The 13,131-nt window shown below is 49.6% G+C and overlaps 1 protein-coding gene across 1 annotated transcript; it reads left to right on the forward strand.

The window, feature by feature from the left end:
• The first annotated feature begins 1,401 nt into the window (after positions 1-1,401).
• LOC149327747 (uncharacterized) lies at positions 1,402-3,995 on the forward strand. The gene is made up of 3 exons (XM_089562507.1): positions 1,402-1,608; positions 2,571-2,644; positions 2,870-3,995. Exons 1-3 carry the CDS (start codon positions 1,402-1,404, stop codon positions 3,993-3,995), a joined length of 1,407 nt encoding a protein of 468 aa, XP_089418633.1.
• The last annotated feature ends 9,136 nt before the right edge of the window (positions 3,996-13,131 follow it).

Genomic DNA, 13,131 nt, shown 5'->3' on the forward strand with positions numbered 1-13,131 from the left:
GCGGGAGCTAATTCCTCTGCCGTGCCTGCGCGTACGTGTCGTAGCACAGCCGGGTCTGATATAGGCCGCCCGAGCTGGTGTGCACGACTAGCTGCCCGTGATGACTGGCAGAGCAACACGTGGTAACGTGCTTTAAGTAGACTCAGGTAATCGCTCATGGCAAAGGTTAAGGGTGCTCCCCTTTGCACTATACGGATGCGCCGCTGTCGGCCGTGCTCTTTTTAAAGCCGATAGCGAATCTTCGAGATAAAGCTTTAGAAGGTACTAGAACATTCTGGCACAAACTAGAGTCAGCTCCGTCCGGATGCGATCCATCGAGATAATTCTAGGCGCGTTTTGCGTCACAAACGAAGCGATAAAGCGGCGTGCCGGCAGCCTTGAAGCATGAACAAACAAACGCTACAAAGACTCGCGGCAATATTAATGGTTTACATGTAATGCCTCCCTTTTATCTTTTACAATAATGAACCTCGTGTAGCTACCTATCGCGCACCCGGCTTTTCTTTCACATGTGGCTTTTAATGCAACCGCATTGATTTCACAAATGCGGCGGCTCTTCGCATGCTACCGCTGTAAGAGAGCGAACGACCGTGGCATATTATTTGAGAACGAGGTGCATGCATGCTGGTACCCAAGCCTTGAGCACGCGGGTGCGGTGAATTAGACGGAAGCGGACAGCGCGTAAGCGTGAATTTTTGGTTTTGTAGTGTGCAACGTCCGAAAGCATCTCAGGCTATGAGAGATGCCATATTGGAGGTCTCCGGAAATTTCGACCACCTGGGGTTCTTCAACGTTCGCTGGCGTCGCACAGTACACGGGCATTCGTTAGCATTCCGCCTCAACTGAAATGAAGCAACCGCCGCTGCCCGGATCGAAGCCGCGTCCTTCGGGTCAGCTGCCGAGTATCAGCCACTAGGCCACCACGACGGGTTACATGCATCAGGTGTCAACCCAACTACGATGCTAGAAAGAATCGCGCCGTGCCCTTCACGAACGGCTGAGCGGCCGCGCGCAGCATGGAGTTTTTTTCTTCCTCCATGGCGCGCAGCAGCGGCTCCGCACACGCGGGAGACGAGATATGAAGCGGCACCAGCGCGGCGACGCTTCATAGGGTGCCTAGGGTGCCTCAATGCGCGCGCCCCCGCTCAGGGTGAAGTCACCCTTTGAACTACTCGACGCCGCCAAAGCCGGTTTTCGCGCGCTCCTTCCGCCATTCGCAACTTTCACCGCCTATAGGGGGCGCTACTGGAGATTCAATATGGCTGTCGTTGAGGGGATCGCGTAGACGCCGCCTGCTTGGCCTGCTAGTGTGCACGTCGCATCGGATCGCGCAGTGTTTCCGGCCGCTGTCTCCGTGTTGTCATGTCTTTATTTAGACGAGCACTGACTCTGGGATGTATTATGTCCCACATCGGGGGTTCAGAAACGCGGGTTCGGTGCCTGATAGAAGGGGAAGACGTTTTGAACGCAGGACACATCATTTGCTGCGGCTTGAAAGGATGCACAGCCTCGTCATACACGATCCAAGGATTGTGCCGGCAGACATCACAAGTGCGGCAAAACCCGCACGAGCTGTGGTTCGAGTTCAGGAGCGACGAAACCATACAGGTAGGCACATGAACTATTTAATAGCATAATTTGTTTTCTTTGCGGTGGGAGCTCCGTGCGTGCGTCGCGGCTTCGGTGCACGGACCTTTTCCACGTGTTGCACGACAGGAAGTGTGCTGCTTGTATGCGCGAGTAAACAAATGGCATTTGCTTGCATTTTATTGCCGAAGCGCGACCTATGCAATCGCAGAGCACATGGCAAACGGTCAGGCATTCCAGAAAGCCGCTTTTATCGCTATGGGAACATTGATTTCGTCATCCTCCGATGAACAGGTTCCGAACAACTCAGTTTGTGTGCCCGCGAAGCAGGAGTATTTCTTCCACTACAACTTCGGATTGTTTATTTTAGAGCGAAAGCTGTAATAGCTTTGTACAAGCCATTTAGGGGGTGCAAGGGCAGCCGTTGTTTTTTGTGTGGAGGCGCAGACGCGAAAGGCCGCTACGAAGAATGGCATGATTGTAGCGCGTAGTGTGCGATTTGCGATGCTCTCATCCAAATTTAATATAGCGAGATACATGTTATTCAAAACGAAGCAGGAGAAAGAGCAATATATCATTTATTCGTATGAGATAAAGAGTGCCTGTTTTGAACTGCGAGTACTTTTTTTTTTTTTAGCGCGGTAGCACTACTAGGCGCACTTTCCGATTTCGCGCATACGTATTATCGGCGGCGAAAGTTTACGAGACGCGATTTCAAGGGAAAACGTTTATTGTAGGTGCATATCGGTACCCGCTCGCCCGACATTGTTACCAGAGGAAGGAACATGCATTTTTTGTCCCGCACACCCACGAGCCGCAAACATTTGCTGGCGATAGTACGTACGTCTTTGAAGCCTGCTTTCTGGCAGGCTGCCCACCTGCCTAAATAATGCCCCGTCCCTACTGTATTCCCCTGTATGTCCCTACTGTATATTCCACGCTTGGCTATGCTAAACCATCCACTATTTTTTCCTCTCTTGCAGGGCCACTGCTCATGCAAAGCTGGGAACTCGGTACGCTGCAAACACATGATTGCAATGCTGCTTTTTGCACACAGGTAAGCATGCACAATGACGATTCCTAATTTAAGAGTTCCACTAGCTGCATTCATCAAATTGTGTCTTTTCCATGCGTGTTGCAGTTCAGTTTCAACGTACAATTAAACACAGTTTGACGCCGCTTCTTATCTATGGATGAATATGTTACTCGTTTCTCACAGGATTTTCGGGTTGCTCTTGAGAATGTTTTATTTACTTAGAATACAATCTGTTCACTGCTGCAGAACTGGCATCCAGAACTTGGACCTCCTCACTTGCACCGACGTGAAGCAAGCGTGGGGCAGACTGAAAGCAAAAAACATTTACAAGGCCAGAAAAATCAAGGACTTGTGCCACGTCCAGCCGAAACCAAGGATTCAGTTGGACACTGAGAAACTCAGTGCGATTCGGCAGCAGCTCATTGCTGCTGCTCCACGAAGCGCCTTAGCAAGGCATGTGGAAGGGCGCTGCCTTCAACATGAAAACACTGGAGAAAGTGATGAGAACCTGTGCAGTGACAACACGGGCTGTGAACCTGATTCGGTACTGCAACATATACTTGCCAGCCAACATGCAAAGCAGTTCAAAGAACTACAGTACCATGAAGTGGCGTTCAGGGACTGGAACAGATTCAAACTTTACAGAACTCGTAAGGAGCACTTGAGCCCCAATCTGTACAAACTTTATGAGGACATGGTTGCTGTGAGTGCAGTACAAGCAGCTAAAATTTGTGCACAAACGATTGGACAAGATAGTGCACAATGGAAAAGGGAGCGAATGCTCCGTATAACCGGAAGCAAGTGTCACACTTTGTATCGGTTTGCACCATCACCAGCACACAGCTGGGAAGAGAAGATCACAAAAATGCTAACAGAAAACTTTCCAGGAAACGACGCCACAAGATATAGCAAGGCTTGTGAGAAACCAGCTCTTGAAGAGTATGTGCTGAACACTGCTGATGCAGTCTCGACATTGGGCCTGGTTGTGAACCCTTTGGTTCCATGGCTTGGCTTCAGCCCCGACGGAATTGTTTTCAGACATGGAGAGCCAGCTGTCTTATTAGAGATAAAAAGCCCAACACGTGGCAAAACAGAAAAAATTTCTGAGCTTGTGAGGCAGAAGAAAGTGCCGTACATTCTGTGCCAAGGTGAAAATTATAGCTTGAGGCCTACCCACTGCTATTACACGCAAGTGCAACTGGGACTATTTCTTTTGGATTTGGAAGAAGCCCGCCTTATTGTATACAGTGAGGTGGAATCTCTGGTAATCGTTGTGAGGAGGTGCGTGCCATTTATTGACAGCCTGATGCGACGTCTGCAGTATGTGTATTTTACACACTACCTGCCAGAACTTATTAAGTATATGAGATGATGGAAGTGTAATGGGTTTCTCGGGCACAGGACACAAAACACAGCACGGCACAAAACAATAAGCGCGGAACGGCGTTCACCGACAGTCAGCGGTTCCAACAGCACCAACAGGAGGCACGCGCTTGCCGAGAGCAGTCCCGCTGCCGCGCGGGCACTTCTTCGTCATTACAATGGCCCCCGACGAAGGAGGAGCCATCCTGGCGACTCACGGCGTGGTACACATCACGGGTTCGTGGTAAGGCTTGAGACGGCTGATGTGAACGGTTTCACGGCCACGGCGGCGGTGGTCAGAGGAGGGTGTGAACGGTTCCACAACGTAGTTCACGGGGGAACTCTGGCAGAAAACACGGTAGGGTAGTGATATTTAGTGAGGAACTTGGATGACAGGCCAGGAGGACCAGAAGGTACCCATAGCCAAACAAGGGAGCCGGCCGGTAGGGGGGCAGAGGGTTGACCTGAATCACGGCGGTCTTTCTGAAGAAGTTGATCGTGGGACGTGAGAGATTGGGCTAGTTGGCGGCATTCTTCGGCATACTGGGCTATTTCAGAAGCAGGGGAGCAGGCAGAGGCATCAGGATGGTAGGGGAGGATGGTGTCAAGCAGGCAGGTAGGTTCGCGTCCATAAAGAAGAAAAAATGGCGAAAACCCAGTAGTAGACTGGACGGCGGTATTATAGGCGTATGTCACAAATGGGAGAACGAGGTCCCAGTTGGAGTGGTCGGGAGTGACATACATGGTGAGCATGTCACCGAACGTCCGGTTAAACCTTTCGGTCAGCCCATTCGTCTGAGGATGGTACGCCGTGCTTGCTCTGTGAACTACGCGGCATTCTTGCAGGAGTGCCTGGACAACATCTGATAAAAACATGCGGCCACGGTTGCTAAGAAGCTCGCGAGGAGCACCGTGGCGAAGAACGAGATTGCGCAGAATGAAAAAAGCTACGTCCCTGGCTGTAGCCGCCGAAAGAGTGGACGTCTCGGCATAGCGCGTAAGACGGTCGACGGCGACGACAATCCAACGGTGACCAGAAGTAGAAGGCGGCAGAGGCCCATAAAGGTCGATGCCCACACGATCAAACGGACGTGCAGGGCAAGGTAAAGGCTGCAATGGTCCGGAAAGGTGCTGCGATGGTGACTTGCGGCATTGGCAGTCGAGGCATGAGCGAATGTACTTTCGTAGAAAGGTGTACATGCCGCGCCAGTAGTACCGGTGCCGAAATCGCGTGTAGGTTTTTAAGAGACCATCATGAGCGTTCGGGGTTCGGCATGAAATGATGCGCAGACTTCAGTGCGTAAGTGGCGAGGTATGACAAATAGCCATCTTCGACCATCTGGCATGTAATTCCGGCGGTAAAGAAGACCGTCTTGCAGAGTAAAGTGGCAGGCTTGACGACGAAGAGAGCGGGAGGGCGCTGGTGTAGTGCGGCCGGAAAGGAGATGCACGAGAGAGTTATCCAGGCATCTTTGCGCTGCTCCAGATGCATGTTTGGAGGGCGTAACGAAGAGAGCACGGGTTCAATGCCAGAGAGGCTCGCATCGTCGGCAAGTAGCGGTGACCGGGAGAGGGCGTCGGCGTCAGAGTGCTTGCGTCCGGAACGGTAGATGACTCGGATGTCGTACTCCTGAAGGCGCAGAGCCCAACGACCAAGTCGGCCTGGTGGATCCTTCAAGGACGACAGCCAGCATAAAGCATGGTGGTCGGTGACTACGTCGAATGGGCGGCCGTAGAGATATGGTCGAAATTTGGTTATTGCCCACAAAATGGCCAAACATTCTTTTTCGGACACGGAGTAATTGATCTCGGCTTTGGACAACGTGCGGCTGGCATAGGCGGCAACATATTCATGAAATCCAGGCTTTCGTTGTGCAAGCACAGCGCCGATGCCGATGCCACTAGCATCCGTGTGGATCTCCGTTTGAGCGTTCGGGTCGTAATGGCGAAGTATTGGTGGCGAAGTAAGGAGCCGGCGCATTGTAGCGAAAGCTTCATCACAGCTGGAGCACCAAGACGACAAGGAACTTTGGGCTTGAAGTCGCGTCAAAGGAGAAATGATGGTGGCGAAATTCCGGATGAAGCGCCGAAAATATGAGCATAGGCCGATGAAACTGCGCAGTTCTTTGGGCGTGGACGGCTTCAGAAACTCGGCAACCGCACGAAGTTTTGTGGGATCCGGAAGGATGCCCTCTTTTGAGACGACATGGCCGAGGATGGTCAGTTGGCGAGCTCCGAAATGGCATTTTTTCAAATTTAATTGCAGCCCTGCGGTGCTGAGGCAAGTCAGCACTTGGCGCAAACGAGTCAGATGAGTCGAGAAGTCGGCCGAAAACACGACGACGTCGTCAAGAGCAGAGGCACGTCTTCCAGCGGAGGCCACGCAGAACGTTATCCATCATTCTTTCGAATGTCGCAGGGGTATTGCAAAGCCCAAATGGCATCAGGTTAAACTCATATAACCCATCAGGCGTGACGAAGGCTGTTTTTTCGCGGTCATCTTCGGCCATAGGTATTTGCCAATAACCAGATCTCAGATCGAGCGACGAAAAGAATTCTGCCCCATGCAGGCAATCGAGGGCGTCATCTATGCGTGGCAGAGGATAAACGTGTTTCCGAGTTACAGTGTTCAGCCCTCGGTAATCCACGCAAAATCGGATAGAGCCGTCTTTCTTTCGAACGAGAACGACCGGGGAAGACCATGGGCTCTTCGAGGGCTGTATAATCCCGCGCTCTAACATGTCGTCCACTTGCTCGGTGATGACTCGACGCTCCGGAGCTGACACGCGATATGGTCGATGGCGCAGAGGATGATGGGTGCCAGTATCGATGGTATGTGTAACCGCGGAAGCACGGCCGAGTGGAGATTGGCACGCATCAAAAGATGAACTAAATTCGCACAAAAGGGCGAACAGCTGGTCACGGCACGTCGAATGAAGGTCTCAATCGATGGCACTGTACAAGACATCAGAGGGGGGTCGGCGTGACGGGGGAGTCAAGGTAAGAGCATCGACCGATGGTGTAGAAGCGGCCTCGACGTCGTCGACGACTTGTAGGAGTTCAGCCGATGCTACGTAGCCAACGCATTCACCACGAAACAGAGTTAAAGGAGAGGGTAGATGATTGCTGATGAGCATGGTTGCTCTTCCGGAAGTCACCGTGAGAACAGCGAAGGGAAGCGGTAGGTTTCTGCGGCGAACGAACAATTCCGAGGGAGTAAAGAGAACAGGTGTGTCGTGTTGGTCGGCTGGAGAGACACAGGACAGGGAGACTACTACGGACGAGGAAGCAGGCAGTTCGACATCATGAGAAAGAAGAAGCTTGTCCGGATACTCGGATGTTTCGGCTCTGGAGTCGTCGGGTAGGACAGAGAGTGTGACTTCAGCACGGGCGCAGTCGACGACAGCAGAGTGTTCCGACAAAGTCCCACCCAAGAATGACGTCATGCGAGCAGGAGGACAGTACCAAGAACTCAATTGCGTAGATGACGTCTTGAATAGCAACTCGTGCAGTGCAAGCGGCTGAATTTGCGGGGCGTCAGCAGTACGGAGCAAAATGTCAGGGAATGGCGTCAGAACTTTCTTGATTCGGCGGCAAAATTTCGCGTCCTTAACTGATATGGCTGCTCCGGTGTCAATCAATGCAATGCAATCAATGAGTGGGAGCGGCGGTACGGCATCGGTCATGTCGCTCAAACATGTGTGGATTACCTTGCAGATGCTGCCGCTTGTGATTGCCTATCAAGGAATGAGCTATAGACTACCCGCCTTGCCTGAATCATCGTTCATCATGCAAAGTGACGTCACCGAGGAAAGCTTTTGGAAACAACCCGCCAGGGGCACGTCGTCTGAAACTGGGCTTATAAAGGCGTCCCTGCATGGCTCCGTCTTCAGTGGGAGCGGCGGTACGGCATCGGTCATGTCGCTCAAACATGTGTGGATTACCTTGCAGATGCTGCCGCTTGTGATTGCCTATCAAGGAATGAGCTATAGACTACCCGCCTTGCCTGAATCATCGTTCATCATGCAAAGTGACGTCACCGAGGAAAGCTTTTGGAAACAACCCGCCAGGGGCACGTCGTCTGAAACTGGGCTTATAAAGGCGTCCCTGCATGGCTCCGTCTTCAGTGGGAGCGGCGGTACGGCATCGGTCATGTCGCTCAAACATGTGTGGATTACCTTGCAGGTTGGATATTATAGTTCTGTATCACATTTTCGCACAAGTGATCCTTTTCTTGTAGTACTGCCGCTCCCAGTGAACGTTTTTGAAATGCTCAGTGTGGTATTGTCGCATATTTCTCATCTTTCTCTTTTGCTATCCGGGGACATCGAAACCAATCCGGGGCCAACAACAGAGGAGTTATTGCAGCTAATCCTGTATAAGCAGACGGATATGGAAGCTAGACTAACTGGAATTGAAAAAAAACTGGAATCCTTTTCTGAGCTATGCGTTAAGCTAACTACTCTTGAAAGTACTGTTGAACACCTATACCGCACAGTCGACCAGCAACAACAAAGACTAATTGAATTGGAAGATAGAGCGCGTAGAAATAATCTGATAGTTTATGGTGTTCCGGAGGGAAATACGGAAACAAGACAGGATATTGAACATAAAGTGTTGAAAGGAATATTCTCTGACACTCTTGGTGTTACTGTTTCTTCGGTGGAGCGAATTCACAGGATTGGTCATAAGAAAAAAGATGAACACAGGCCCGTAATTATGAGGCTATATGACTATAATGAAAAAGCAGCTATATTTAAACAATGTAGCAAACTGAAAGGGTCCGGCTATAGTGTCTCTGACGACTACTCTCGCGAAACGTCACAAAAAAGGTCATTGCTTTGGCGTTCGGCAAAAAATGATAAGCGCGAAGGTGCGAAGATTAAGCTGGTCCATGATAAACTTTTTATCGATGGTACCGCTTACACGTGGGATTCGCAAACTGGCATGCGTGTCCGGCTCACGAACAACCAAGACGGTAAATCGCCCAGCCTTGAATGACGGGGGAAGGGCGAGCCGAGAATGCCGTATGCAAAATCCCGAAGCGAAGTACCTTGCATCACGGTTTTAAATGTGAATTCTCGCAGTTTACTGAACAAAATCGTTAACTTCAACTCGCTTATTGAAACGCACCACCCTTCCATTATTTGTGTGACAGAAACATGGCTCAACAACTCAATCTTGGACGAAGAATTTGTTCCGCCTGGTTATTGCGTCTTACGAAAAGACAGATCGTCCAGTCGCGGAGGCGGTGTGGCCTTATTTCTTAAAAGTAGCATCAACTTTTCCTCGCTACCCGATGTTCCAGAGACTGAGTCCGTCTGGTGCAAAATTCATACTTCCTTCTCGACGTTGGTTATAGGTGTTATTTATCGTCCTCCAAATGCTGATTACAATGTGTTTCCAGCTCTGAATGATTATATTGCAACCCATAGATTACATAACCACAAAATGGTTTTGTGTGGTGACTTCAATTTGCCTTACATAAATTGGGCCTCACTTGTGTCGACTGGTCGGGACAAGGCACAATGTGACTCGCTCATCGACATAGCCGTATCTTTCGATTTGTCACAAGTTGTCTAATCTCCTACGCGTGGTGACTCTATACTCGATCTTGTGCTTTTGAACGAGCAGTTGTTACAGTGTGGGTTCAAATGCGAGGTCACTGATGGCCTTTCCGATCACAAAGCAGTCGTTCTTAATTTGAACATCGCACCTGAACCCAAAAGACCTGAATACAAGATGGTTACTGACTTCTCTCGTGCCGATGATAACATGATACTTGGCTCTTTGGCGTCAAATTTTGATGATTTCTTCTTTAGTAGTGATCAATGCAATGTCGATACGCTGGTCGAACAATTTTATAAAGTTGTGCATGACTGTCTGTGTAAGTTCGTCCCCAAGAAATGTGTCAAGAGAAACCCCACGCATATATGGTACAACAGGGAAATCATCCAACTTATACGCCGCATAAAGAGGCTTCGCAACCGGTGTAAATCACGGCATAAAAGTGATGCTGGGCTTCTTGTTTCCTTGAAAACGACTCTGCGAACTAAAATGCACGACGCTAAGAAATTTTATTATGAGAACACGCTAACAACATTTATGAAATCCAACCCATCCAAATTCTGGAAAACAATTACTCCGTCCGGTCGCTGTTCTTCATCATCATTTGTTGTTAATGATAAACCATGTTCTAACCCTTCAGTTATCTCCGAAGCTTTTAATAATTACTTTAGATCGGTATTTGAGAGTGACAATGGCACTACACCAACATTTAGTTTAGTCACTGAATTGCCGTCCTTCCCGAAGTTGGATATAACATACAATGGAGTTCTTAATCTACTGTTACAAATTGACGCGACGAAAAGCGCTGGAGCCGATGGTATACCCAATATGTTTCTGAAAAAGTATCCTGAGTGGTGTGCCCGCTACCTGACTGTGATTTTCCGAAAGTCCCTTCTATCCGAAACCGTTCCACAAGTCTGGAAAATAGCTAATGTAGTACCAGTATTTAAGTCCGGTAATAAACAATGCCTCTCCAATTATAGACCAATTTCCTTATTGTGTACTTGTTGCAAGGTATTAGAGCACATTATTCATAAACATATTGTGTCGTACTTGTCTAACAACAATCTTCTCTGTAATAATCAGCATGGTTTCCGGGCTGGGTACTCCACACTCACGCAGTTAATTGAATTCTCACACGACATTGCATCATGCTTAAATAACCGCGGTCAGCTGGACGCCATTTTTATTGACTACTCCAAAGCTTTCGATTTGGTTTCTCATAGTAAACTCATTGCTAAACTTGGCGCTTTTCTCAAAGGAACTCACGGCGTTCCACTACTAGGCTTGATCAAGGACTATTTACGGTTAAGATCCCAGTTTGTCACCTTCAATCACTCTCAATCAGCGTCTGTCTCTGTAACATCTGGCGTCCCGCAGGGATCAGTTCTAGGGCCACTTCTATTTCTCATCTACATTAATGACGTCGTCCAGATAACTGCTAACACACCTGTTAAAATTCGTCTATATGCAGATGACTGCGTTCTGTATTCAAACATAAGTAATGCATGCGACCAGCTAATTTTAAATAATGTGTTTTCTTCATTCTGTGCTTGGAGCAACACATGGCAGATGAAGATAAATTTCAGTAAAACTGTGTCGATGACATTCACTAACAAGAAGAATCCTTTGCGTTTTTCGTACACTAACAGCACTCATCAACTAACGCACGTAAAAGAGTTCAAGTACCTAGGAGTAACCTTTTGTTCTAACTTAAATTGGTCAAAACACGTCGATTTAACTTGCTCCAAGGCACTGAAGAAACTCGGATTTTTAAAACGCACCTTAAAGGATTCGACTAAAAACTGTAAGTTGACGGCGTACAAATCTCTGGTAAGGCCTGTGCTTGAATACGCCTCGGCAGTCTGGTCACCGCACTTCGCTAAAGACATCACTAAACTAGAAAATGTGCAGAATAAAGCAATAAGATTTATATATAAACGTTATGACCGCCAGTTCTCTCCCACAGCTCATGCCCGCACCTTATCACTTGACACACTTCAAAACAGACGCATATGTGATCGCCTTATCACTATTCACAAGATCATCAACAAATGCATTTATGTTGACGCCCCGCTTTTCTTTTTTTTCGCCAGTTCTTCAGCACGTGTCACTCGCCGTACTAACCCGCTTAACATTGTGCCGTTTATGCCGTTTTTGGACTCTTTCAAATATTCATTTTTTCCTTCGACAGTGGAGCTATGGAATAATTTGGATATTACATTACGTCAGATGTCTGTTGACCGCTTTGCGCAAGAATTGTCTAATCATGTATTTTCTTATTAATAGCACACTTTTGTTTATGTAAATGTTTATGTTTGTTTGTTTGTTTATGCTTATGCACTATCCTACTGTTTTATCTGTTTTCCATCCTATGTACCACTCCTGCAATGTTCCAACTGGGATAGCAGTATTTGCAAATAAAATAAATAAATAAATAAACACGTCACAACACCATCTACTACTACATCAACGACATTGGCGGGGGACGTCAGAGGCCTTGTAAAGTTCGCCGAAGGCGCAGCTCTTGCCTCGGGAACTGCGCTCACTAGTTTTCCGCTTCGGTGGGGCTGACGCGGCGGCGCACCGGGGAGATGGAACGGCGCCGCGGAAAATGGGAGCGGTGCGGCGTTGCGGACTGGTCGTCAGTTCTGAACGAAGATGTTGGCGAACTAGGCTGCATGCGGTAGTGCTGCGTGTAGGGTCAGTATGCTGATGGCGTCATGACGTCAGTAGGCGAATAGGTATGACGGCGGCAGTAGCGGGCGACATGTCCGGCAATGCCACAGGCAAAACAAATGGGCCTGCTGTCGCGAGTGCGCCATGGCCAACCGTAGGGAAGGGGGGCCGGCGCCGTGTGCGGCAATGATGGTGGGGCGGGAACCCGATACGACCGAACAGGTCGCGGTGCTAAAGGCGGCGGAGCTGCTGTGGCGTCGGAAAAATTCCCCGAGGGATGAGGAGCCGGGCGGGACAGGACGGCGGCGTAGGTAAGCGGGGCAGCCACTGCCTGTTGAGGGACGGGTGGCACGGCATCCGCGATCTGCAGGGCATCTGCGACCTGTGCCTGGATGGTTTGCTGAAAGGCCGGCGGAAGTGCTGGTGACGGAGCTGGAGCCCCATGCATGAGCGCGAGTTGACGTGCAACTTCTTCAAGGATGAACCGTTTCACTTCCTGCATGAACTGGGGCTCTCCAGCGACCACAGCATCAACGGATATTACCTCAGCCTGTCGTACAGGGCGACGAGCGAGGACGCGTTGCTTGCGGAGTCCCTCGTAGCTCTGGCACAAGCTGATGACGGAGGCAACGGTGTCAGGCTGCCTGGCAAGAAGCATTTGAAAGGCGTCCTCGTCGATGCCTTTCATAATGTGCCTGATTTTGTCGGCCTCAGACATTTCAGAGTCCACGCGCTTGCACAGGTCTACGTCGTCTTCCACGTAGCTCGTGAACGTCTCACCCGGCAGCTGCGCTCGCTCTCGCAAGCGCTGTTCAGCACGGAGCTTGCGCGCACCAGGACGGCCAAATACCTCCGCGAAGTTCGTTTTGAAAGCCAACCAGTTGGTGATGTCCGCTTCA

Source organism: Amblyomma mixtum, chromosome 10, assembly GCF_055824585.1.
Source record: "Amblyomma mixtum isolate Tamu chromosome 10, ASM5582458v1, whole genome shotgun sequence".
Lineage (NCBI taxonomy): Eukaryota > Metazoa > Arthropoda > Arachnida > Ixodida > Ixodidae > Amblyomma > Amblyomma mixtum.

Bases quoted from the DNA above. Each gene is read 5' to 3' on its own strand.
- LOC149327747 (XM_089562507.1), top strand. From the start codon at position 1,402: ATGTCCCACATCGGGGGTTCAGAAACGCGGGTTCGGTGCCTGATAGAA. The intron at 1,609-2,570 runs GTAGGCACATGA...CCTCTCTTGCAG, and splicing joins GGAGCGACGAAACCATACAG to GGCCACTGCTCATGCAAAGC. The intron at 2,645-2,869 runs GTAAGCATGCAC...TCACTGCTGCAG, and splicing joins ATGCTGCTTTTTGCACACAG to AACTGGCATCCAGAACTTGG.